The sequence below is a fragment of the Anolis carolinensis genome, chromosome 5 (assembly GCF_035594765.1).
Source record: "Anolis carolinensis isolate JA03-04 chromosome 5, rAnoCar3.1.pri, whole genome shotgun sequence".
NCBI lineage: Eukaryota > Metazoa > Chordata > Lepidosauria > Squamata > Dactyloidae > Anolis > Anolis carolinensis.
In genome coordinates, this window is record NC_085845.1 from 197052388 (window position 1) to 197078157 (window position 25770).

Below are 25770 nucleotides of genomic sequence, written 5' to 3' on the forward strand. Positions count from 1 at the left end.
AGACCACATCTGCTGTTCCTCTGGAGAGGCAGAAGCCATTCTGGGTGGTATCATACTGCCAGGACTATGTATGGAGTGTGAACCTTGCCTGAAATCTTACCCAGACTTCAAGTCATAATAGTTTGCAATTTAGCAAACTCACAAAACTGGACCAAACCTGTAGTGCACTTCCTACTTAATTCAGCCGGTGCTTCCCTATCAAAACTGCTCACGTGCCAAAACTTTGTCACTGAGAGACAAGGTGAAATAGGGATAATTACTGATCATCAAAACAAAAAGGAAAGTAGGAGCTCATTTGGCAGCTTGCACTGAGAAACTGGAAGGGTTGTGATGGAAATGTTTTGTCGTCACCATGACAACAGCCCAGGATCCACCCACGCAAGGGTCCCGGCTTAGAAATCCAGCAGCCGAAACAAAGGGCTCCCATTTCCCACAGCTGCCCACATGCAAGGAAAGTCACAAAACATTAGAGTTACAGATTCTAGGAGACTTGTTCCATTCAGGTTCATCTATGGGACTTTTCACCACTGGGACCCCCTTCACATCCATTCGGTAGTTTCCTTTGGGGTGCTTCAATATCTCCTTTTCATAATTATTTAAATATGCTTACTATGCATTTTTAGTTGAATAATTGCACAGTCCAACAAAAAAGTTTTTTCTTAGTGTCTTGTTTTTAGGCCAGTTCCTGGGGTTATTTGGGAAGTTTATTCAGAAATTGCATTGGATATTGCATCAGCTTTAATTTCTAAGGTATGGCTATCATGATTTTCTATAGGTGGGTAGATTATTCCCTGTTTTTTCCATGTTATTTCTGCCTTTGGTACCAAACTTAAAGAAGCCTTTTGTTGGTTTAAGATGCCTGCCTATGGAATAATAGACCCACTGATCTGCCCTTTTATTGTCACTATTGTCATTTATAGTACTTTATTGACTATGTCAATTATGTAACTATCTCCTCCCGATTTGACACATTCACCTTTCGGCCCAGACTTGTGTTTGATATACCTGTTTTAACATTTTATCTTGTAAGATTGTCCTTTTGATTGTTTTACCGATATTGATGATTTATTGTTGTAAATTTGTGTTTTTGTTTTGATTTTATATTGTGATGTTGGGCAAGACCCCATGTGAGCCGCCCCGAGTCCCTTCGGGGAGATGGGGCAGGGTACAAGAATAAATTATTATTATTATTATTATTATTATTATTATTATTATTATTATTATTATTATGCCATGCTCTGGGGCACCTCTGCCTCATGAATTAAGATATACAGTAGAGTCTCACAGCCCGGGGCTGTGGCGCAGACGGGAGAGCAATGAGTCACTGACCAGGAGGTCATAAGTTCGAGGCCCGCTCGGAGCTATGTTGCTCGTCTTTGTCCTGTGTTAAAAAGGCATTGAATGTTTGCCTAATATGTGTAATGTGATCCGCCCTGAGTCCCCTTCTGGGTGAGAAGGGCGGAATATAAATGATGTAAGTAAATAAATAAATAAATTATCCAACATAAGCGGGCCAGCAGAATGTTAGATAAGCGAATATGTTGGATAATAAAGAGGGATTAAGGAAAAGCCTACTGAACATCAAATTAGGTTATGATTTCACAAATTAAGCACCAAAACATCGTTATACAACAAATTTGACAGAAAAAGTAGTTCAATACGCAGTAATGCTATGTGGTAATTACTGTATTTATGAATTTAGCACCAAAATATCATGATGTATTGGAAACATTGACTACAAAAATGCATTGGATAATCCGTAATGTTGGATAAGAGAGTGTTGGATAAGTGAGACTCTACTGTACCTCTATTACTGACAGTTTTTGTGAAATCTCTTTGGATTCCCATTGGCATGGGGATGAGCAAAAAGCCACGAAGCAATGAGCCAAAATCCATATATTCTTCCCCAATCTAAAGGCCTGTTTTAGCTCTTGCAGTTCTATCAAGCAGCATCCAGACACTTTTAACAAGCCCTCCCATTACTGTCTTGCAGGTTATAAAATTTGAATAAATTTTTCACAATGCATTCTAAGATTTTCTGAGTGTCAAGTCCTACTGACCTTTACCACGTTCTCCATGTGCAAACTGTTCCTGTTTCTACATCCAATGAGTAATGATTAGTTGGAGTTTATTTGGTTATTTGGGGAAGGGCTGCATAAACAAGATAAAAAGATCCTGAGCAGGCATGCCTTGTTTTTTGGCACTTCTGTGACCCCTGTTTATCTATTCCAATCCAAAACACCTGAGGAATCCTTTGCGGTTCAAACTAAAGCACACCCTTGAGAAATACGAGGAGACGCTGTTTCTCTTCTCTTTCCACACCGAAAGCAAGGCTGAGTGTCAATATAATGCAAGTTCCCATTTGGTAGCCACCACTGCCACCCAGCGGAACAAAGGGAGAGAAGACACCCAAAAGTACAAGATAAAAAGTGGGAAAAATAGAAGTGGAAGGAACCGTTATCTGAGAAACCTTTTAAATATGGGAAATATTCAGAGCTAGTTGTCCTCTTCAGTTCATACTGAAGAACTTCTTTATCATTCCAAACAGTTTACTTCATTGGGTTGTTGTGTGTGATTTCCTGTTTCATTGTGCAGTACTTACTTTGAAAGTAGTTGTTATCCTCCAGAAAGTTTGGTTTTTTGACTGTTACAAACTATGTTGAATTGGGTGAGACTCTATGGTATATTCACTGAAAAACTACAGCAAAACGTGCTGCAGGATGTCCTGCAAAAACTTTTTTTTTTTTGCAGTTTAATACACCTCTTCCATGCTTTTATGATAGAACCAATTAGGAAATGACATGTATAACCTAGTAACAAAAATATGTTACATAGTGTAATTCTAAGATGTTATGACAATAGTGAGCAAGGAGAACCAAATGCCTTCAGCTACTCAGGAGGAAGAGAATTTGGCTAGAAGAGTTGATATTGGGCTAGATAAAGTATTATGACAACTCCTTACATCTGGATTATATGGCAGTGTAGAAGGGGCATCATATACATATTGTGTACTACTTATGTTTTGAACCATTATTGTGTTTTGTATAGCTCATTACATTGTTTAGAATAGACATCAGTGTTTATCCAATAGTGTAGAAGGGGCCTCAATGTACAGGATTTTTACAAGCTGAAACACACTCAACCTTGTCTGATTTGGAAAGCGAAAGGTTTAGTCCAGAAAGTTCTTGGATGGGAGCCCACTACGGTCCCTTCTACACTGCCATATAATCCAGTTCAAAGCCGATAATCTGGATTTTATATGGCAGTGTATAAGGGGCCTAAGAGAGAGCACTGGGATCCCCAGGGAGGACTAGGGATGGATCGTGGCCAAACTCCGCTTTTCAGAGTTGACAAAACGAGGCTAAGAGAACCCAACCGCCTAATAAGGGAAGCACCCTATGTTGCAATCAGTGTTTGATCTCAATAGGGCTGTTTTTTTTTTTTTTTGCACATACCCTTCATTATGGATATAGAGGTGTGTATCTGAATGTATTTTCTAGGGAAAGCTTGCAACAGGAGCACTGCTTTTGACTTACCATACTCTCCAAAGACAAGAAGTGAATAGTTCCGCATCTCCACAATCCAGGACACCACCTTCACGCCAATCCAGATCACCAGCATTCCCAAAGTGGCATCCAAGATGAAATTAATCAGGTAGCTATGGGGGGGGGGGGGGGGGAGGAAAAAAACACACACTATAACAGCCTAGAATGCTGAGGCTGGTCCTTGGAATTTTATGCTAAATTCTTTCTATCCTTCTTTACTTCCTTCCTCCCAGCATTTATTCATTGCCTCTTGGCCCACCAGAGTCCCTAACCCATCACACGATGTATACTTTTCTTTACAATGTATACAAACCCTAAACATTAATTAAAACACTATGGATGTGTTTTTAAAATACAGTAGTCTCTCACTTATCCAACGTTCTGGATTATCCAACACATTATTGTAGTCGATGTTTTCAATAAATCGTGATATTTTGGTGCTAAATTCGTAAATACAGTAATTACTACATAGCATTATTTCATATTGAACTACTTTTTCTGTCAAATTTGTTGTATAACATGATGTTTTGGTGCTTAATTTGTAAAATCATAACCTAATTTGATGTTTAATAGGCTTTTCCTTAATCTCTCCTTATTATCCAACATATTTGCTTATCCAACGTTCTGTTGGCCCATTTATGTTGGATAAGTGGGACTCTACTGTAGCTTTAAAACTAGCCAAACTGGTTTTCCAAATGTCAGGAGAGCTTTCAACTCCTTCCTCTCCCACTTTTACTCTCTCCATCCATTTGAATATTTCACCTTGCAATAATATCAAAAGCAGATAAACTGGAGTGGAGAATGTAAAGCCGACAAATCACCTACAGCACCCAAGGCCCTGCCTTGCCTTGTATTTGAATGTCCAAACATCAGAAACAAATCTTACACTTTCCTCCCATGTCCTGAGTGAGAAAAAAGTATTCCACCTTAATATTAGGAAAAACATCCGGATGGTAAGAACTGTTCAGCTGTGGAGTATTCTGCCTTGGAGTGTGATGGAGTCTCCTTCTCTGGAGGTTTTTAAGCAGAGGCAGGATGGGTTGCTGTGAGTTTTCCGGACTGTATGGCCATGTTCCAGAAGCATTCTTTCCTGATGTTTGGCCCACATCTATGGCAGGCATCCTCAGTGGTTGTGGTGTCTGTTGGAATCTAGGAAAGTGGGGTTTATCTATCTGTGGAAGGTCCAGGGTAGGAGAAAGAATTCTTGTCTGTTTGAGGCAAGTGTGAATACTTCAATTGGCCATCTTGATTAGCACTGAATAGCCTTTCTGCTGCAAGGTCTGGATGCTTCCTGCCTGGGGGAATCCTTTGTTGGGACGTGTTAGCTGGCCCTGATTGATTCATGTCTGGAATTCCTCTGTTTTCTGAGTGATGTTCTTTATTGAGGAAACCATGAAAATGAACAAAATCTGGCTACCAGTATTTTAAAAAAAAACTCTAAAATCAGGATAGTAAATAAAGAACACCACTCTGAAAACAGAGGAATTCCAGACATGAATCAATCAGGGCCAGCTAACACTTCCCAACAAAGGATTTCCCCAGGCAGGAAGCAGCCAGATCTTGAAGCTGAAAGGCTATTAAATACTAATCAAGATGGCTAACTGAAACATACACTTGCCTCAAATAGACAAGTTTTTTTCCCATCCTGAAGATCCCACAGATATATAAACCCCACTTGACTAATTTACAACAGACCTCACAACTTCTGAAGATGCCTGCCATAGATGTGGGTAAAACATCAGGAGAGAATGCTTCTGGAACATGGCCATATAGCCCATACAGTCCAGAAAACTCAGAGCAACCCAGTGATTCCGGCCATGAAAGCCTTCGACAACACAGAGGCAGGATGGCCATCTGTCAGGAGTGCTTTGGTTGTGCTTTTTCTGCATGGCAGAACGGGGCTCAACTGGATGGTCCTAGTAGTCTCTTCTGACTCCATGATTCTATGATATCCCATATCATAACTAGAAAGCGTACTTGAATACTGATTGTTAACACTGTACAGAGTTAACATTCAGTAAGTATGCTGTTCACTAGAGTTATAGTTTTACAAGGACTTTCACCTTCTTGCTGGTGCCTCAACAAACTACAGCTCCCAGGATTCCACAGAATTGAGCCATGGAAGTTAAACTGGTGTCAAACTGCATTACTCCTATAGTGCAGATGCACCCTAGCTCTCTAATTCAGTGTGCAATGTCTCATAAATTAAGTTCCCGACATCTAATAATTCCCAATGAATAGCAAACTTACAGAGAGCATGGATCTTCTTCCGCAAAGTCAGACAGGAAGACGTTGGCAAAGTGGATGAACGCTGCTCCTATGGCTTGCTTTGAAGTATCATAAAACCTGGAAAAAGTTTGAAATGTGTCATGCAACAGCACTAAATGAATCAAAAGCAAAAAAAAAAACACCCTTTGCTATATGCAATAATCACAGATAGAGATTAGGAAAACATTAACGGTTTGAAGTACCGTATTTCCCATGTTCTGATAAAGGCTTGCCTACCACAGTGGACAGGAGCTGTGGTGGTGCAATGGGTTAAACCCTTGTGCCGGCTGAACTGCTGACCTGAAGGTTGGCAGTTCAAATCCATGATGGGTGAGCTCCCATCTGTCAGCTCTAGCTTGTGCTTATTTAACTTTGTTTGGAGCCCCCCAGTGGTGCAATGGGTTAAACCCTTGTGCCAGCAGGACTGCTGACTTGAAGGTTGCTGACTTGAAGGTTGCTGGTTTGAATACAACCTGGGGGAGGGGAGCGTGGATGAGCTCCCGTCTGTCAGCTCTAGCTTATGCTTATTTAACTTTGTTTGGAGCCCCCCAGTGGCGCAATGGGTTAAACCCTTGTGCCGGCAGGACTGCTGACTTGAAGGTTGTTGACTTGAAGGTTGCTGGTTTGAATACAACCTGGGGGAGGGGAGCGTGGATGAGCTCCCGTCTGTCAGCTTTAGCTTGTGGAGACATGAGAGAAGCCTCCCAGCAGGATGGTAACATATCCGGGCATCTCCTGGCAACGTCTTTGTAGACGGCCAATTCTCTCACACCAGAAGTGACTTGCAGTATGTTCTCAAGTCGCTTCTGACACAATTAAAAAAAAAACCACAGTGAAATCCAAAAACACCTCAAAATAGTGAAAAAATGGTTGCTTTTTTTGTAAATGAAAGAAAGAAAAGACAATGTTTTAATTTGTGGGACCTCTTGAGGCCATGTTCAACTTCCAGAAAACCGCAACCAGCATAGTCAGTGACTGGTAAATCCTGGAAGGTGAAATCCCAAAAAAGTAACCTCCTCATATATTAAGGAACTTATTCACACAAGAAACAGGCAAAGATGGTAATTGCAAGATGCAGTCTGAAGTTACAGCCCAAAATGTCAAGTGTTCCCTATTAACTCAAAAATCTCATCTTCTCATCCTGTATCCTGTGCAACTACAGTCTCAAACATGAGTGATGTTTCATAATCTGAAATAAAAGACTAAGAACCACAAATAGATTTTTTTTCATCATGAATATATATATAGGAAGAAGTACAAACATCTTACCATATTCTCCAGGGCCGTCTCTCTTCTTTAGGTTCCTTAAATCGTTTCACTGTCAAGAGATAACAAGAGAAGAGTGTTTTGGAAAGGCTACTGGAGAACCTCAAAACATAGTCTGTCTCCACATTTGTGGATCTGACTTAAGGATTTGGTTATTCTAAGATGCGATTAAAATGTTCTTTCTTGGAATCTCTAATTCCTCCAGGGCAATTGTGTGCTGGAAAATGTTCATAGCATCATGCTGGAATACCTAGAAATTCCTAATGAAAATATCTTTCTAGGAATCCTTATGGAGTACCTAGATTTCTAGAGAGATATTTTTGTTAGGAATCATATTATCAAGCAAAAGTTGACTGTACAGTCAGGCTGGAGAAGGCAGGTCTTCCTGGAGAAGCGTTCTCTCAGGTAGAAAAACAGCTAGAGGTGATTCCTAGAGAAATTATTTCTATGAGAATAAACACAGACTATCAACACTTTAACTGCCATGGCTCAATGCTATGGATTCACGGGAGTTGTAGATTGGTGAGGCACCAGGATGCTTTAACACAGGGGTTCTCAAACTTTTTCAGTTGCAAAGCCCTTTTTGAAGCAAAGGTTTTTTGTGGAGCCCCAAGAAATGTTTATATATTATATTATATATAATGTGTGTGTGTGTGTGTGTGTGTGTGGCAGATGGATGGAGAGTGTTTGTGTGAACTAACTCACACAGTACAAAAAAAAGGAAAGAAAGAAAAAAATACAATATTTAAAATGAAGAATAATTTAAACCAAAGTTTTTTTAATTATGTCAGGAGCGACTTGAGAGTATACTGCAAGCCGCTTCTGGTGTGAGAGAATTGGCTGTCTACAGAGATGTTGCCCAAGGAATACCCAGATGTGTTACCATCCTGTGGGAGGTTTCTCTCATGTCCCCACATGGGAAGCTGGGGCTGACAGATGGGAGCTCACCCCGTGATTCAAACCGCCAACCTTCAGATCTTCAGGTCAGCAGTTCAGCCGGCACAAGCATTTAATCCATTGTGCCATCGCCACTCCTGCTTAACCAACATAAACTCAACAGTATTTCAGTGGAAGACCCCCGGGGCCATCCAGTCCAACCCCCTTCTGCCATGCCGGAAAAACTCAATCAAAGTACCGCCAACAGATTGCCATCTAGCCTTTGTTGTAATAATAATAATAATAATAATAATAATAATAATAATAATAGCAGCAGCAGAAACTCCAGCGGCCATCCAGTCCAACCCCTTTTGCCATGCAGGAAAAAACATAATGAAAGCACCCCAAATTGATTGCCATCTAGCCTTTGTAATAGTAGTAGTAGTAGTAGTAGTAGTAATAATAATAATAATAGCAGAAACTCCAGAGGCCATCCAGTCCAACCCCCTTCTGCCATGCAGGAAAAACACAATCAAAGCACCCCCAACAGGTTGCCATCTAGCCTTTGTAATAAAAATAAAATTAATAATAATAGTAATGATAGTAATAATAATAATAATAATAATAATAATAGCAGAAACTCCAGAGGCCATCCAGTCCAACCCCCTTCTGCCACGCAGGAAAAATGCAATCAAAGCACCCACAAGCGGTTGCAATCTAGCCTTTGTAATAATAATCATAATAACAATAGTAACAATAGTAATAATGATAATAATAGTAATAATAGTAGTAGTAATAATAATAGCAGAAACTTCAGAGGCCATCCGGTCCAACCTCCTTCTACCACACAGGAAAAACACAATCAAAGCACCCCAAACAGATTGCCATCTGGCCTTTGTAATAATAATAATAATAATAATAATAATAATAGTAATAATAATAGCAGCAGCAGCAGAAACTCCAGAGGCCATCCAGTCCAACCTCCTTCTGCCATGCAGGAAAAACACAATCAAAGCACCCCCAACAGGTTGCCATCTAGCCTTTGTAATAAAAATAAAATTAATAATAATAGCAATGATAGTAATAATAATAATAATAGCAGAAACTCCAGAGGCCATCCAGTCCAAACCCCTTCTGCCACGCAGGAAAAATGCAATCAAAGCACCCACAACCGGTTGCCATCTAGCCTTTGTAATAATAATCATAATAACAATAGTAACAATAGTAATAATGCTAATAATGCCAATAATAATAATAATAATAATAATAATAATAATAATAATAATAGAAGAAACTTCAGAGGCCATCCGGTCCAACCTCATTCTACCACACAGGAAAAACACAATCAAAGCACCCTTTGAGTGGTGAAAGGGAAATATGGTTTTGGAAGCATATGAAAGGGAAATATGGTTTTGTTGTGATTTCTGGCAACTCCAAACTTTAATTTCCCTGGATTTCTCAGGAGGAGAAAAGAGAAGAGTGGCACGCTGGAGCCCCTCATTATCACTCGTGGAGCTCCAAGGGCTCCACAGAGCACAGTTTGAGAAGCCACACTTTAACAGAAAAGGCTAACGATTTTGTAAAATCTAGGAATTGGTAACACTAAGCCATGGAAGTTAAAGTGGTTTCAAACTGTGTTCTACAATGTAGATGAACCCTTAGATACTGCTTTTACAGTCTAACCTCCCCTTCTACCACTTATTGATTGGGTTGCCCCACTGAAACAGATGCCCCGGCTGCTTTAAGCCCCCATAATTCTGTCTGAAACCCACCAATGCAAGAGCCATCCCCAAATTATTGCCCTGTTAAGTAGTTAATTATTTTTCCTAATGTGCTCGCTTTTATGTTTTAATACAGCCGCTTTAGTGCCTGTGATAATTGCACTGCCTCTGATAACTCTCTTAAATCTAATGAAGCGTGACGAGACCTGCTCAACATGGCATCACATCATTAACTCGCTTCCTTTAGAAGTTGTCATCTTATCACACTCAACAACTGTGTTTTTGAGCTTTGGCAGCTCTGGTTCCACAAAGTGTCACTTCCCATTACAGCGGAGATTTAAGGAGAGAAAAAATTATCCTCAGATCTTCTGCCAAGCTAAGAATCAGATCCCGCCCCCAATCCTGACTTTCTTAGCAAAATGCTGGAGCGTCCAATTCAAGTCAATCTCTCTCTTAAAAATGAGTGGTTGCTATCTAATTCTATGAAAGATTGTAAAAGAAGTTGCCATCAAAGGCACGCCTGCAACTTGACTTGCTGCTGTGATCATGGTTTCTTAGGATGCATCTACACTTCTTTTATCATGTCAGAAGCGACTTGAGAGCATACTGCAAGTCGCTTCTGGTGTGAGAGAATTGGCAGTCTGCAAGGACGTTGCCCAGGGAAAGCCTGGATGTGTTACTATCCTGCTGGGAGGCTTCCCTCATGTCCTCGCAAGCTAGAGCTGACATATGGGAGCTCACCCCATCTCACAGATTCGAACCAGCAAACTTCAGGTCAGCAGTTCAGCCAGCACAAGGGTTTAACCCATTGCACCACCGCAGCTCAATATGGGATAATCTGGATATAAAATAGTATTATTGAAATCCATTAAAACATTTGCAGGCCATTGAAATAGGATGGTATTTCCCCTTTAGAATCACAAATAACCTGGGCATCCTTCCTGATAACTGCCATATTAATAATATTACCATATTGATAATAATAATAATAACAACAATGAAATAATATTCATCATCATCATAAAGAATATTATTTTAATAATATTTAAGGAAACCCCAGCAAAGTTATAGTAAACCTACAAATGACGGGGGTTTTTTTGTTTTTTTTCTATTGAGAAACTGTTTAGGAGTTAGAAAGAAATTGAAATGCCTTTTTCGAGAAAGCCCAGCTCTAGTCTGCTAAGGCAGAAGAAAGGGATCACAAGATGGGTTGGAATTTTCACTCACTTATAAGAAAGGCTTTGTTTAGTGACTTAGCAACTGCTGGAGCCATAAATCTATCAGTAGCAATGGCAAGTTGATTAGGGGAGAAAGCTGCCATTAAATGTACTTACAAAACAAGAAGAAAAGGGGAACACAATCATTCTGCTCTATGCTTTAGCAAACCTAAACAAAAAAGAGCTAAAAACCAGCTTCTTCCCTACCAACCTGTTAGACCTCTGAACATTTATTTGTTAGCAAGAGACTACATAGTGCATTTGATTTTGGCAACTCTGTTCATGAAGAAAGACATTCAAAGAGAATCATCACCATTGGGCAAAAAATATAGGTAGGTCAATTTTTCTGTCAGAATGGACTGAGATTTGGACTAGAAGAATGAAGTTTACTTATGCAACGGAGAAAGAAAACTGTCTAAAAATGATACATAGATGGTATTTGACCCCCCCCCCCCCCCCCCAAAATTAAGTGTAATGTACAAACAAGCCAATGATAAATGCTGGAAGTATAAGACTAAGGGGGCACATTTTACCATTGTTGGTGGACTTGTAATAAAGCAAGAGAATTCTGGAATATGGTGCATGGTGAAAGTCAGAAGATTTTAAACATGAACTACTCAATGAAATCAGAGACTTACCTTTTGGGCATTTTGGATAAAGACATCTTTCAGGATATTAATAAAGAAAAATTAATTATATTCTTGTCAACGCAGCAAGGATGGTCTTTGCAAAGATGTGGAAAATGGAGCAGATACCAGACAGAGAAGATTGGTTAAAAAAGGTATGGGAGATAAAAGACATGGACCAGTTAACATACTATTTGAAAAAAAATACTGGCAAAGGTGTAAAAAAAATTGACTGGTCGGTATTTGAAGAATATACAAATTTAAAGTAGAATCCTTGAAGAATAGCAGAAAAATAAAGTTTTTCTTTTTAAGCAAACAGGAGAGAACTAAAAAGAAGCAGAATAAAAGAAAACTGAACAGGAACAAGAGTTGAACGGAAGTTCAAAAAACCTTTTTTTTTCCTTTTTCTCTAGGACTTTATAGTAATAGTTATAATTATTATTTTTACTTCTATTTTTTGTCTCTATATTTTTTCTTAACTTTCCTATAAATATTGTTCCCCCTCTTTCGTTGTATAAGCTGTTTGAAAATTTCTAATAAAAATTATTACCAAAAAAAAGAGAATCATCACCCTTCTCTTCCTTGGGGCTGGCAGACCCACCGGCATTTGCTCTTCTGTGTTTCCAAGTTGCTTCTAACCCATAGTGACCCAAAGAAGGCCCTATCCATGGTTTTCTTGGCAAGGTTTGTTCAGAAGAGGTTTGCCATTCTCTTCTGAGGCTGAGAGGGTGACTTGCCCAAGCTCATGGCTGAGAGGACATTCTAATTCTCATCTCCAATGCCCAAACCACTACACTGGTTGTATTCCAATGGTTCTCCACCTGTGGGTCCCAGATGTTTTGGCCTTCAACTCCCAGGAATCCTAACAGCTGGTAAACTGGCTGGAATTTCTGGGAGTTGTAGGCCAAAACACCTGGGGACCCACAGGTTGACTCAACCATTACATCCTTGGCAACATTTCTGCTCCACCTTTCCCCCATCTACTCAAGCCAACCCCCATGGAGGATGGAGCCTCCTCCAGACTTCATCCTTACAACAACCTTACAAGGTGATTCAGTCTGAGAAAAGGGAAGTCATTGGCTTAAGGTCACCCAGTGGGTTTCGTACAAGTTTTATTTGTCTAAGGCTTTCAAGGCTGGAATCATTGGGTTGCTCTGGGTTTTTCGGATTGTATGGTCATGCTCCAGCAGCATTCTACTGGAACATGGCCATACAGCCGGAAAAACTCACAGCAACCAAGTTTTATATGGCCTAAAAACTTATTCAGCCAATCCACTGAGAACCAGGTCAGCTGGCAGACATATAAATACAAATGTGAGATTAAAAAAATAGGATGCAGAGAGAGAGAGAGAGAGAAAATGCAAAACCTATCAAAGTTATCTTAACAGCAGTCAAGATAAATGAAAATATTTAAACAATAGCTGGAAGGTAACAACGACATCCTACCACATAAAATCAGATTACAGGAGTTTCTGGTAATGGAAACTGTATTTGAATCAGCCATGCAAAGACATAGCCGCCTTGATCTATATCAATAAGCAAAGTCATCTTTGTGACCAACTGAGAGAAAGGGAATGGTAACATAAGCCTTCATAAAGTGGGACTGAATGAAGTGTCAGAATGATGAAGTGGTTTGAGGGGAATCTGCTGCCTCAGAGTGAGTGGAGTCCCCTCCTCTGGAGGTTTTTAAGCAGAGACTGGGTGGTCATCTGTCAAGTGTGCTTTAATTGTATATTCCTGCACGGCAGAATGGGGTTAGACTGAATGGTCCTGGGATTTTGCCCCACGCTATCCTTCTATATTGAAATAGGACTCTGGGAGAGAATGTCACAGAAGCATTCTGGCAAGTCACACTGTCTCAACCTCAGAATCTTGCCAAATCATGACAAATTTGCCTTCTGGTTGCCTTAAGTTGGAAATACCTGGAAAGCACTCAGCAACAGAGTAGACCCTTGGTATCTACTGGGGTTTGATCCCAGGAACGCCTATGGATACCAAAATCAGTGATTGCTGAAATCCCATTGTATCCAAGGTAATCGTAAAATGGCTTGCCTTATATAAAACAAATGCATTTAGGTTTGCTTTTAGGATATTTAAAAATATTTTTAAGGCATTGATGGCTGAATCTTTGGATATGGATTGCTGAATACAGAACTCACTCACAATTGTGTTTGCAGTGGAGAAAGCCTTTTCAACATCACAAACATGTTAATCCCCTTATCTGTGCTAAGATGTCCTAGTAACTTCCTGGTTACTGATTCACTTCAACATCTGTTGTATTTTTCAGAAAGATGGTCCATGTTTCATTCCTTCTTTCAACATTTGTTAAAACTTTACAACTCTGTCAAGGAGATGGATCAGCATCAACTGCGATATGCAAAAGGTCTTGCTTTTGTCCCGGTTTGGGACCCAAGTAAGCTTCCCAAAAATATCAGAACAAGAAAATGCTAAAAACAATGAAACAAATTACACTATGTAACAAAATTTGCAAAAAAAATATGTTCCTGTTTTGAAAGTGTTATTTAGTGCTTAACTGTGCAGTACTTACTTTGAAGGTAGTTGGTCTGCTTCAGAAACTTTATTTTTGTGACTGCCACAAACTACGGTCAATTGGTTGAGACTCTCTGAGATTTTCATTGAAAAACTATAGCAAAATGTGCTCCAGGATGTCCCTCAAAAACCACGGTTTTGCAGTTTAATAAACCTTGCCTATGTTTTTACAATATAACCAATTAGGAAGTGACACTTAAAACCCAGGAGCAAAAATCGTATCATATAGTAGAATGGTCAAAGGTTTGGAAACCAATCAATATAAGGAGTGGCTTAGGGTCTGTTTATCTTAGAGAAGAGAAGACTGAGAGAAAGGGACATAACATCCATGTTTAAATATCTGAAAAGATGTCACACTGAGGAAAGGAAAACCTTGTTTTCTGCTGCTCTGGAGACTAGGACACAATGAAGCAACCAATTCAAGGAAAAGAGATCCCACCTATACATTAGGGAGAACTTCCTGGTAGTAGAAAGTGATCACTCCATGAGTGATGGAGTCTCCTTCTTTGGGAGTTTTTAAGCAGAGGCTGGATGGCCATCTGTTGGGGGTGCTTTGATTGCGTGTTGGACTTGATGGTCCTTGGGGTCTCATCTAACTCTATGACACTGTATGATTGTAAAGAAAGGCTTACTGGGGAACCAGAAGGGTGTTTGTGCATATCTCCACTCCCCTCTTCCTAAGCAGGGTTCCCACACAGAACCAGTCGGCAACTGTGGGCAAGAGGACAAAGGACAAGAGATGCCTTTTGTCTGATCCAACAAGGCTTGCCTTATCTAAAATACAAAGGGAACTGATATACAAGTTGTTTGTGCATTTGCTATCGATGTAAATCCTCACTTATTTCAGTCACACATAGAAGGATGAAGGATTACAGAAGTTTATTTCCTGCTGAGATTAGAGGTTTTGATACATTTGTTTCAAAAGGTATGACTTTACCAAAAAAGTGCAATTATGATGTCTTTCATTCAAAAACAAAACTTACATAAATTGCATTCATACTGCACAAAAACATAGATTTTCAGCAATGAAAGGTTGCCGTTTTTAGCCTTTAAAAACTAAATGTCTTGATAATAAAAAATACAAATAATCTGTACTTTCCGGGTGTTCATCAAATTCACAATCCATCTGGAATGGAAGGTACTGACGCTCTCCCAAGCACAGACCTTGCCTGGAAACCAACACAGCCAATGCCCCAACACACACACACACACACACACAGAGCTTATGCCTGCCTTCACATTCTTGGCTTCCCCAACGCTGCTCACCCAGATGGCTTGACCTGGAGAACAATGGAAGGAGTATACTGAACAGCTGTGTGATCCAAGTCCAAAGAAGAACAGCTTTGTCAAAATAAAGGGAACCCCTTCCCAAGCCAAGCTGAGACACCTGGCACAAACAGAATGAGGAAGGATAACATCGGTGCTGGATGGGGCTGTATGTGTGAAAGAAATAAGAAAGATGGAAGCTTATGCCAAAGAGAATAAAGTAATCTTCAAGAGAGTTGTAGGACTTTTCGTTTTCTTTCTGCAAGAAACTAATATGGCAATCTCCCCTTGGTTGAAGAGTTCTGGGATAAGAGACACCATGATAAGAGGAAAGTTTGTGATTTCATCCAATCATTCACATTACATTTTTATAGTGCTATGATTCTACTTGGTGGAATCCTGGGATTTGCCATTCAGGGAGAAGCACTGACAATTTTCAGCCAGAAAGCTCTGTAGTCTCTCCAAAGTACTGATCCCAGGCTTCCATAACAGATAAAAGTGCAAATGTGGTACTTTAAATGCACTCTATAGTGCAAAAGCTGTGCCAAAGGAAGGCAAATTGCATACACACAACTCTCAAGATTCCTGAAAAAATCCTGTTTTAGTTCTAAACTTCTTAAAAGTTTTGGAGAAGGGACAGAACAGAGAGAAATAAGTTTTGGTGATAGGACTGGTGACCCCAAATGCTGGTTTTCTGTATCAGGTTTGTGTGCAAAAAAACAATATATCCACAAAGGAATTGGAATAGATTTAGATCTGTAGATTTCTTATTTCCAATAGTTAAGAAAGGATAAGCAGAACATATTTTTAAAACTCAAACCCCAGGTGAGAAGGGCGGGGTAGAAATGATGGAAATAAATAAATAAAACATTAAAACTAACATGCAACATAAACATTTCAATCTCTGTTCCGGAAGAAGTGAATCATGCCAAGAAAGCAGATATAAAGCTGGTCAAGTTCAGAGTTCGGGAAGCTACCAAGAATAATACAACCCTTATATCCTCTGTGGTTTCGCTTATCCACAAAGTATAGCCTCTCTTGGAATTTTTTAAGGACCTCCAATAGGATGATATGGTATTCTGGCACTGGAAGTTTCTCATTTTAATAGGGTTCACCATTATGGATTTGTGGGACCACACAATGTCCAAGAAACTATCATATGTGCATACAGGAGTTGTACTGTACAGACCAGTGGTTCCCAACTTTGGGCCTCCAGGTGTTTTGGACTTCAACTCTCAGAAATTCCAGCCAGCTTAACCAGCTGTTAGGAACTGTGGGAGCTGAAGTCCAAAACACCTGGAGGCCCAAAAGTTGGGAACCACTGATATAGACTCAACTGTGATGGATGAATTGGAAAAGCAGTGGGTTTTTGCTCTGTGCAGACTCTGGGAGATGAAAGGGCACCAATCTGCCAACTTTTCACTAGCCCTTGCTCCTAATGGAGGAATCTCCAGACATTAGAAAGTGATCATATTTACTACTTCACTTTGAAAAAACTTTGCCTGACAATCTCTGTAGATCAAGCTTCAGGCAATAGCACTAGAAAAAGCAGGAATTCCTGATATTTTTGGAATGGCAATGGAACTAGGGAATGAGGCCATGTTCCATTGACAAGTGCTACTTGGAGATCATGAAAGTTGCACATAAATAATAATAATAATAAAACTTTATTTATATCCCGCCACCATCTCCCCACATCGATATGATACAATTGAATAATCACACTTTAACTTTTATAGCTCCATTTTATGGAATCCTGGGATATTTAGTTGTTTGAAGAATTGCAAAGAATTAAATTATTATAGTGCTGCAATTCAGTGGAATGAACCAGAACCTTCTTGCAGGGAATCCTAAGAAGTCCCCAAACTACATACCTCAGATTCCTTGAAACTGAGTCTCAATTAAATTAAAATGGACTCAAACTGTTATAAACTGTAATTCTCTGGATCCCTCAGGCAACAGGCAAGAATGATGCTTTGGGGTGGCTACAAGTCTCTGTGCTAAAAGTCAGTAATCATTATTTATACCCTGCTTTGTTCTCAGGGCTCAGTCCCAAAGTGGCTCGCAAAATTAAAAACTATAAATTTAAAAACATGCCAAGGAAATGTCCCACTTTGTACTCTACTGTTATTTGTGACAGCGACATTAAATAGGTTCAGCTGGGAACTGGGTGTTTTTTGTAACTTTTTTAACATTTACAAAACACAGACTGTCTTGTTGACTCCTGTCTATGTTTTAATTGGGTTGCTTGATGCTTTTTAAGCTTTTGCATCTAATCTATTGTTTGAGCTATTTTGTTTTAGCCTACACTGTTAAGCTACTCTGGAGACCTATTTTGGGAGAAAGGCTGGGTGTATCTCAGATAAATATAAAATATTTCTGAATAAAACTTGCATTGGAAAGAAATAAGTCTCAAGACCATGGAATGTTACGCAGAAAAAAATGATTATTTTTACAAGTGACATAAGGTTCTTCTCCTTTTTATCTTTGAATTCCAAAACAATAAGAGCTATTGCCTTGAAAAACAATTAGATTTATTACCAAATGAACCACAGGATTGCAGCCATCTTTAGACTAGATCCTTCAAAACTTACAAGGACTTGTATTTAAGTAATCTCACTTAATCTTATGTTGCAAGGTTTCAAACCTATACCCACACACATATATGCACACTGCTTACAAGACAAACAATTCAGCAGTAATACAAGCCAACCTCAGTTAACAAAGCTTCTGACAAAGAAGCTCCTTTTTACAAGGTCTTGCTATTATCCAGCCTCCTCATTCTCTTTCCAGTTGAGGGTTTCTTTAAGCAGCATTGATTTGGGAAGAGGATGAAGGATAGCTATAAAAGCACAGACTGTTTGGTATTCGGATTTCTGCAGTATGCAAATTCAACAAAATAAGAGTGAAATCTTACTAGCGGATTCTATTGTAGCTGTGTGTGCATGCCTAAAACAGGCAAGGTATACAGCAGCTGTCTCTAATACATCAAAGCAACAGATATCTATGTAGTTCTATAACTTCTTAAAGCATTTATTCAAATTTCTGGATCTTTGGGTATCTTTTGTCCATTTCCTCACATTCTTGCTTTCTAACCCTGACTAAAGAGGTAGAGGCTGGCACAAAATTGTGAAATTGCAGTCAGACTTAATAAAACCATTGCTCACTTGCAAATCTGAATTTTTGTTTTATTCTCTTGGGTAATTTTTCTGTTGATTAGAGAGGCAGAGAAGTTAATTACTCAATGCACTGATTGACTCAATCAGCAATCCACTGATGGAATTTAATCATCACTAAATGCATATATAAAACAATTGCTTTAAAAGAGAAGGCCCATTATTTCTGGATGATACAGCCACGCACTGCAGGAAGGCACCCCCTGCAGTTCTTCCAAACACTTGTCTTTTTACAGATGTTTTTAAAAGGAAGCTATCTTGATGAATCAAGAGCCTCTTTCAAAAGACACAAAGGCTGCTAATTGCTTAATCCAACTGATGAATGGCTGAAGTTTTATGTGTTGTTGAAGGCTTTCATGGCCGGGATCACAGGGTTGTTGTATGTCTTTCGGGCTGTGTGGCCATGTTCCAGAAGCATTCTCTCCTGACGTTTCGCCCACATCTATGATGGTACCTCACAACCTCTGAGGATGCCTGCCATAGATGTGGGCGAAACGTCAGGAGAGAATGCTTCTGGAACATGGCCACACAGCCCGAAAGACATACAACAACCCGGCTGAAGTTTTGTCCATTAATCAGTTACATGAAACAATTAACCTTAAGTCGCTAAAGATTTCAGAAAGAACTGAGATGGCAGAAGAGCATGGAAAGTGGGGTGAGATAGAAGAAATGGGAGGGATTGGGAATAGACAATGTACAGAAACAATGCTTCTGTACACTGAATAAACAGAAAGCAGTGCTGTCCCTATCTTGATTTTGGATGTTGACATATTTCAGATATAGGAATTCTGGATAAGGGATGCCCGGCCTGTATATATGAGCAATTCACACACATGGGGTAAAAGACAAAGCACAGACAAGGGTATGGTTGTGTAAGCATCTGCAGGTGCTTACAGCCAGGCTTTGAAGCTGCAAGGCCATTCAGTGCTAATCAAGGTGGCCAGCTGCAACACTCACACTTGCCTCAAACAGACTGTTGGGAATCATCCTGGACTACTCAAGTCTAGATGTAGTTAGATAGATGATAGAGTTAGATTGAGGGAATCCTTTCCCTGTTTCCAAAGCATGCCCAGACAGGCTTTACTGTGTTTCACTCTATCCTGTTTATGTCACATCCTTTACTTTGAAGTTAGTAGAAATGTGAATCTTTAGGGACACTAACTTCCCATTGGTCAGAATGTCTTTTATGGCCCCAATAAACTGGACCATGAGGTTGGAACCATTTTGGTTCAGTCTCTTCTCCTTTTGTTCTTCAAGCTAACAACACGTCCTGCCATCCCTCCTGGCAAGATGTAACTATTTAGATGTTTGTTATTTTTCCTTTCTTATTTTTCCTTAGAAACCAGTCTAGAGTAGACTAGACAGCTCCCAAGCCTTTCTATCTACAATGGAGTTCTTTTTATCTGAATAAATACTTTTTTGAACTTTTATTGAGACTCTGCAGTCCATTGCAATCCTAAATGGTCAAAGGCTTCTCTTTACTCACCTCGTGTAAGTAACTGCTGCATTTGAAAGCTTTGCTTTTGCTACTCTGCTGATTTTTGATGGAATCTCCTCCAGAGGGTTAAATTGAGTCTAACCGTTCAGAGATTACCACAACACTGACAAGAGTTCTTTCTCACACCCTGGACATTTCACAGATATATAAACCCCACTTTCCTAGTTTCCAACAGACCTCACAACTTCTGAGGATGCCTGCCATAGATGTGAGTGAAACTTCAGGAGAGAATGCTTCTGGAACATAGCCATACAGCCCAGAAAACTCACAGCAACCCAAAAATACTCAGTTTGCATGAAGTGGGTGAAATCTCAAGAAAATATTAAGAAGGTGCATCAATCCAAAAGTTGTTTCCAACTTTACATCAATAGTACTACTACAATAGCATGGTGCTTTCAAACTTTACACATTGGGGGAGCAGCAGAGGGAAAACAAGCAAAGTTGGCAAGTTTTAGTAATGGCTAGGACTATTTGGGGACACATTTTTCCTTCCATATTTGCCATGGTTTTTTTGTTCGGGTCTGGGCTTTGGAAGTACCCTGATGGGACATGGGATTGCCAAAATAAATTAGAACCAATCTATTTTCTGCCTCAGCTCATCCCTTATTTTAAAGCATCTGCCAAAGAGATATTGTTCCATCTGCCATCCTTATATTCTACTTTCTCCATGCATAGAGGCCCCTTTTCGTTACAGTCTGCTGAACAAAGCTGTGTAGAGTTAGGCAATGCCAAGATGGCAGGAGCCAAATGCCTTGCCACTGCAGTTGGCATCTCTGCATTTAAGAAAAATAAAGAACTAGAGAAAGACAGAGCTGACAAAGCCTCAGACAAGAAGCTGATGTTTGTGCCCAACTGTCTGCCCTTTGGTCCTTGTCTTTTGTCAAGTGGGAAGTTTTTAGTACCACCATCAATGGAAGGATGGTGAAAGAAGACTAAAGAAACACAGACTTTCAATGTTGTCTGCAGAAAGCAATGCAATAAAGCTTGAACTGAGACAGACTGAGTTTCACAACTGCTGCAGGTAAAGCACAAGGCCTCCAGAATCCCTTGCTGAGCAACAAAAGAGAGAAAAAGAGGGGTTTCCTTACCATTTAGCCCCCAACAGTGTTAAATAACATCCCATCTGATCCTGGAAACTGGGCCCCATTTACACTGCCATAATGCATGCTGAACTGCATTATATGGTCAGTGTAGACCAGGCATGGGCAAACTTTGGCCCTCCGGGTGTTTTGGACTTCAACTCCCACAATTCCTAACAGCCTACCGGCTGTTAGGAATTGTGGGAGTTGAAGTCCAAAACACCCGGAGGGCCAAAGTTTGCCCATGCCTGGTGTAGACTCATAATGCAGTTTAAACTGCTCCAAATTGGATTATATATCCATATAATGCATTACAATGGCAGTGAATATGGGGCCTGAGCAGGATCAGCTCTGCTTAGCACTTTGAATGTATTCTGAAACATGCAGCAAAGTATACTTGTCAAGGCAAGCCAAAAAGGAAGGAAGGAAGGAAGGAAGGAAGGAAGGAAGGAAGGAAGGAAGGAAGGAAGGAAGGAAGGATGGATGGATGGATGGATGGATGGATGGATGGATGGATGGATGGATGGATGGATGGATGGATGGATGGATGGATGGATGGATGGATGGATGGATAGATAGATAGATAGATAGATAGATAGATAGATAGATAGATAGATAGATAGATAGATAGATAGATAAAAAGGAACAAAGGATATGGGGAAGAGAGAAAAGAGGACTGATGAAAAAGAAATGCAGGGAAGGGGGGAAAGCCAGACTTAAAGGGTCCCATCACACTACACTGCTACAGAGTGTTATTATTCCACTTTGATTGCCAATATTGTATTGGCAATCCTGAGGTTTGTAGCTTGTTGTTGTCCAACAAGTTCTTCCCGCAACATGAGTGTTTAAATGGTTTTAAATGCTTATTTATGTTTTGTTTTATAGATGGTTTTATTTGTTATTTATGCTGTTTGATTTGTACTGTTTTAATATGTTGTGAGCCACTTTGGATCCCATTTAGGGAGAAAAGCGGGATATAAATAGATGATGATGATGATGATTATTATTATTATTTTATTATGACACAGCAAACAAGATAGATATGCTGGATTTCATATCACAAAATCACAAGTCGAACACTTCCCAAGTGTCTAGGACTGTGTGATGTATTTTCGGATGATGCGCGCAGATCCCAGCAGGGTGGCCTTTTGCAGTTGGCAGATCGTAATTTTGTCAATGTCTATTGTTTCCAAATGCCGGCTGAGATCTTTTGGCACGGCACCCAATGTGCCCATCACCACCGGGACCACCACCATTATTATTATTATGATGATGATTATTATTTGTATTGTTGAAGGCTTTCATGGCCGGAATCACTGGGTTACTGTGAGTCTTTCAGGCTGTATGGCCATGTTGCAGAAACTTTCTCTCCTGATGTTTCGGCCACATCAGAACAGTAAATGAAGAACAACACTCTGAAAACAGAGAAATTCCAGACATGAAACAATCAGGGACAGCTAACACTTCCAAACAAAGGATTCTCCCAGAGAGGAAGAAGCCAGGCCTTGAGGCCACAGGGCCATCAAATGCTAATCAAGGTGATTAATTACAACATCCACACCTGCCTCCAACTGACAAGAGTTCTTTCTCCCACCCTGGACCTTACACAGATATATAAAACTCCCTTGTGCAGTTTCCAGCAGACCTCACAACCTCTGAGGATGCCTGCCATAGATGTGGATGAAATGTCAGGAGAGAAAGCTTCTGGAACATGGCCATACAGCCCGAAAGACTCACAGCAACTCAATTATTATTGTTATCTTATGAGGTTTTCTTGGTCAGGTCTATTCAGAGGGGATGTTGCCTTGGCCTCCTTCTGACGCTGAGAGTGTGACTTCACCCAAAGTCATCCAATGGGTTTCAAAGGCTCAACAATGACGCAAACACTAACTAAACGATTCAGGGTCTGCCTTTCTTCGTGACCGCATCTTCCCCTATGAACCAACTTTAAGATCTGCCAGGGAGGCCCTTCTCTTGCTCCCACCACCGTCACAAGGGCCTTCTCAGTGGTGACCCCCAACTTTGGAACTCCCTCCCCACACTGACCACCTTTTGCAATAAGCTGAAAACCTGGCTGTTTTAGCAAACATTCGGGAATTATTAGCCCCATTTAATCTAGTCCCTAGTTAGTCAGATAGGACTCTGCTCCCTTCACCCTGTGCTCCATGCCCGGCCCTATAGTTGGCTCTTTGCACTTTCCCATGCCTAGTTCTTTTTGATAGTCTGGTCACGACCATTTTAGTATCCCTGGTTCTTGGATTTTGAGCATTGTTTGGATGAAGTTTTGATGCAAATGGTTTATACTTTTGTGCTTATTTAACTTTGTTTGGAGCCCCTAGTGGTGCAATTGGCTAAACTTTTGTGCTGACAGACTGCTGACTTTAAGGTTGCCGGTTTGAATGCAACCTGGGAGAGGGAAGCGTGGATGAGCTTCCTCTGTCAGCAATAGCTCCCCACATGGAGGCATGAGAGAAGCCTTCCACAAGGATGGTAAAAAACATCTGGGCATCCCCTGGACAACGTCCTTGCAGACTGCCAATTCTCTCACACCAGAAGTAAGTTGCAGTTTCTTAAGTTGCTCCTGACACAAAAAAGGGTACAGAACAGAATGCCTGGCATCATGTCAGGGATATACATAGGCATAAGACACACTAATCCAAAAAGTCACCATTGCACATTGCGTATTCTAGTGATGCAGTTTCTCAAGTCGCTCCTGAGATGGGGGAAAAAAACTTTTGATTCAGCTGGACAAATGTTCTATCTGACCATGTTTTTATTTCAATTGTGTTTCTGTTTTAATGGATTGTTTGTTTATTGTCTTATGGACACTTGGTCCAATGTAAGCCGGGCCGAGTCCCTTCAGGGAGATTGTGGAAGGGAATAAGAACTTTGATGAGAAACTCTTTGATAGAAAAAGGCTAAAGACCTTGTAAAACTACAACTCCCAGGATCCCATAGCATTGAGCCCTGGTAGTTCAGAGTGGAGTCAAACTGCAATGGGTTGTTGTGTGTTTCTCCCACACAACCTCTGGGGATGCCTCCTATAGATGTGGGCGAAACCTCAGGAGAGAATGCTTCCGGAACATGGCCATACAGCCCGGAAAACACACAACAACCAATGAAAGAATTCGACAACACATCAAACTGCATTCGCTCTACTTGCGCAATCAGCCTTCCCTGCTGCTGAGTGTTGTGCTTCAACCAAATTCCAAACTACAAATTCCACAGCAGTTCAAAGTGGTATCAAAGGGCATTGATCCTACTGTGTAGGTGCACCCAAAAGTAAACCCATGCTTTCTCTCTATATACAGTAGAGTCTCGCTTATCCAACGTAAACAGGCCGGTAGAACGTTGGATAAGTGAATATGTTGGATAATAAGGAGAGATTAAGAAAAAGACTATTAAACATCAAAATAGGTTATGATTTTACAAATTAAGTACCAAAACATCATGTTATACAACAAATTTGACAGAAAAAGTAGTTCAATACGCAGGAATGCTATGTAGTAATTACTGTATTTACGAATTTAGCACCAAAATATCACGATGTATTGAAAACATTGACTACAAAAATGCATTGGATAATCCAGAATGTTGGATAAGCGAGTGCTGGATAAGTGAAACTCTACTGTATATAGATTATTATTATATCCTATTATTATATTATCTTATTAATATATTTTATATCATTATATTATATTTATATCATTCTATTATTATTCTATTATTATTGTAGCATAATATCATATTATTACTATAATAATAATATTCATTATTCATGACTATATTGAAACTAGAATAGAGAGAAATCAGTGTGGAAACTTTGTGAAGTTTAAAATGCAAGAAGTACCATAGATTGTTGTACATGGAAATAATGGTAGTAAATAGTTTTTGATTTATTAAATACAGTTGTATATTACACTTATGCATTTTTGTTATTTAAACTATACATATTGCGAAATTATGGTGTTTTTCTCAAAGTGACACACCACCCAGGATTTTTGGCGAATTTTGACACACCAAGTGCAAAAGGTTGCCCATCACTGGTATAGGTGCACCCAAAGGTAAACCCATGCTTTCTCTCTCTATAGTTCCCAACCAAGAGTCTTTCATCCCCACCTAACCCAAGGGTACCATGGCTGTTAAAGCGGGGCTATAGCGCGACAACCGTGCGGTGCGGACGCGTCTCTTACGCATGAGGGTGCTGAAGGCGACCACAGCTAGCAACGCCTGGACCAGGACCCCGAAGAGGTCGAGCAGCTCCCCGTCGTAGCATCCTTGCGGCCGGCGCCGGGCTTCGGAGGGACCCAGGGAGGAAGGGCTGGCGTTGCCCAGAAAGGCTTCCATGGAGCCAGACTCCGCCAGGGAGAAAGAAGCCTCCAATAGCGCCTCCTCCGCTGGGGAAGGGTCTTGTACGGACTCCCCTTGGGGGCGTGCCTGCCTCCTTCCAGCCTGGCTTCACAACAATTCAGGGCTTTAGAAGACTCCTCCCCTTGGGGCGTGGCCAGGCAAGTGGGCGTGGCTTTCCTCCTCACCTGGCCCCGAGCTGGGTGGGGACGAGAATTAGAATCGAGTTCTGGGTTGTTGTGTGTGTTTCTGGGCTGTCTAGCCATGTTCCAGCAGCATTCTCTCCTGACTTTTCGCCCACATCTATGGCAGACATCCTCAGGGGTTGTGAGCTC

General features: G+C 40.4%; 1 protein-coding gene across 1 annotated transcript in view; it reads right to left on the reverse strand.

Annotated features, from left to right (window-relative positions):
- The window catches only part of LOC100565900 (store-operated calcium entry regulator STIMATE), a 68879-nt gene extending 43320 nt beyond the window's left edge, over positions 1-25559 (reverse strand). Inside the window, exons 1-4 of the mRNA XM_008110255.3 lie at positions 25282-25559; positions 7083-7131; positions 5796-5891; positions 3537-3658 (exon numbers count right to left, since the gene is read on the reverse strand). Of these exons, the coding sequence (XP_008108462.1) occupies positions 3537-3658; positions 5796-5891; positions 7083-7131; positions 25282-25435 (421 nt within the window). The 5' untranslated portion in view covers positions 25436-25559. The remainder of the gene's footprint in view (positions 1-3536; positions 3659-5795; positions 5892-7082; positions 7132-25281) is intronic.
- Between the last annotated feature and the right edge of the window lie 211 nt (positions 25560-25770).